This window comes from Echinops telfairi, unplaced genomic scaffold, assembly GCF_000313985.2.
Source record: "Echinops telfairi isolate 266 unplaced genomic scaffold, ASM31398v2 ScPeMD7_7469;HRSCAF=8507_1, whole genome shotgun sequence".
NCBI lineage: Eukaryota > Metazoa > Chordata > Mammalia > Afrosoricida > Tenrecidae > Echinops > Echinops telfairi.
The window spans coordinates 97,206,125-97,207,903 of record NW_022111373.1 but is presented as its reverse complement, the minus strand read 5'-3'; the positions used below and the strand labels follow the sequence as shown (position 1 = coordinate 97,207,903).

At 46.3% G+C, this 1,779-nt stretch overlaps 1 protein-coding gene and 1 long non-coding RNA gene across 3 annotated transcripts in view; one reads left to right on the top strand and one right to left on the bottom strand.

The window, feature by feature from the left end:
• Window positions 1-1,779, top strand: part of LOC123521116 — a 30,453-nt gene that overhangs the window by 3,122 nt on the left and 25,552 nt on the right. For both annotated transcript variants that reach the window (XR_006679591.1, XR_006679592.1), the window contains exons 3-4: window positions 198-333; window positions 1,140-1,263. This is a non-coding gene — a long non-coding RNA (uncharacterized LOC123521116). The remainder of the gene's footprint in view (window positions 1-197; window positions 334-1,139; window positions 1,264-1,779) is intronic.
• ANKRD55 (ankyrin repeat domain 55) overlaps window positions 1,503-1,779 on the bottom strand; it is a 148,238-nt gene continuing 147,961 nt past the window's right edge. The window contains exon 10 of the mRNA XM_004703710.2: window positions 1,503-1,727. Coding sequence (XP_004703767.1) covers window positions 1,600-1,727 — 128 coding nt within the window. The 3' untranslated portion in view covers window positions 1,503-1,599. The remainder of the gene's footprint in view (window positions 1,728-1,779) is intronic.

The window sequence follows — 1,779 nt, the reverse complement described above, 5'->3', positions numbered from 1 at the left end:
ATGAACAGGCCAAATAAATAAATTCAAACAGGAGATTTCTATCTAGTTCATGGTGGAGACTGAGGGCCCTAAACAAAGACTAGTATCAAGTGAGGTTTAGGACACTTGAGATGTTTACAAAGTAACGTGCAGGCTTGGGACCGACAGGGATGTTTCTGCTGCTAATCTTTGAATTTTGTATCGGCCCCAAACCATAGGCTTGGAAGTTCTAAACTCCGGAATATCTTGAGTCTGCAGAGACTGTTCCTTTGAAAGACAAAAAGGAATTATTCAACATGTAGCGTATCTGAGAGAAAGAGTCAGAATGCTTATCTACCGTTACAAAGCCAGCAGGTAGGTTGGCGTTCCCTTCTTGCATGATCTTGCATGATCTCATACTGCAGCAATCAATCATGTCTGAAAAGGATGGCTGGAAATATTCAAATCACAGCAAAGAAACACAAGCTATTGTGAAGCTACTGGGCAGACATTAACTTGCCTACAGTGAAGAACAGACGATGTGGAAAAAAATCGCTTTTAGCAGGCTAAAGATTTAAAGGCATATGCAGGGACTGGTCAAATGAATTTATTACTTTCATTTTTAATTACATCACATCAATCCAGGGTACAATGACAAGAAATGTGAAGAACAATTCTAGAATGTGGTTTGTGGTGGTGGTTTTTATGTCAGCAGAGCGTACACGTTTAAAAAAATATATAAAACCTTTCAGCAAACGACATCAGCAGACATGCCAGAAAGCAAACCAAAGGTGGCCAGATTTCTCGGCTGTGTATTAGAGCTTAGATTCTGAACACTCAATTGGTAGAAGGCTAGTTTATCCTGGGAACCGCAATCCATTGTGAATCTCCGCAAAGATTCAGCCTCCACGGACCTCTTCCCAACCCGCGCCAGCAAAGTACAAAGTTTTGCTGAATGTGTTTGCTGGGCCTCCCCTACTACCCTAGCCAGCTCAGTCTCGCCTAGCCCACAGGAACTAGCTTCAGTGTGCTCTTGATGGAAATTGGGGGACTGGGGCCCCACGGTCATGAGTCAGACCTCGACCAAAGTGGCAGAAGCTCTGTGAATCTACCTTGTACGTTTTTCTTATCTGCAATAGGGGAGGTCGTCTCCCAGTGATGGTCCCTTTCCTGTTCTGTAGTCCCAGCTGCCAGCCACGACTGTGTGATAGTGCCCTCTGTGTGCCCTGCCCTGCGTAAGTAGCCTTGCGACTGAGAAGCCGTGGATACCATGATCGCCTCATGTTGATGGTCTCCCTCTCCCAGGTGATTTGGTTTTGTCCTGCGAATGACTTAATAAATGGGTCTTTGTAAATGACATGTGAATATAGGGGTCTCTCTCCCCACTATAGCATCCCTAATCACACTTTGACTTTTCATTTGGGCATTCACAGACTTCGAATTTATGCACATGCAAACATTCCGCTTGCTTATTTGGGAAGAGCCTTTATTAGGATGCAAGAACTCTGGATTACAAAGCTGTGAATGGCTTATAGAGCGCCGCTTACGAAAATAGTCTTTGTTCCGAGAAGCGAAAGCAATCGCATCCGTGGAGGGTTGAAAGCACTCCCCTTCCCTATCCTGGCAGGCAGGGGCCCACCGTTAGGCTTCGCCATTGGCGGCATTGGCGGTGTTTGCACCAGGGTCAGCCGGTGTGGGTGTGTCGTGTCCTCGGTGGGAGGGGATCGCAGGGAGCACTCGGCTTGTGCGCAGAGGTTCTCCAGAGAGGACTGGGAAGAAAAGAGCGGAGAGACTTTCAAAATTCGCTTAGCTTACAGAATG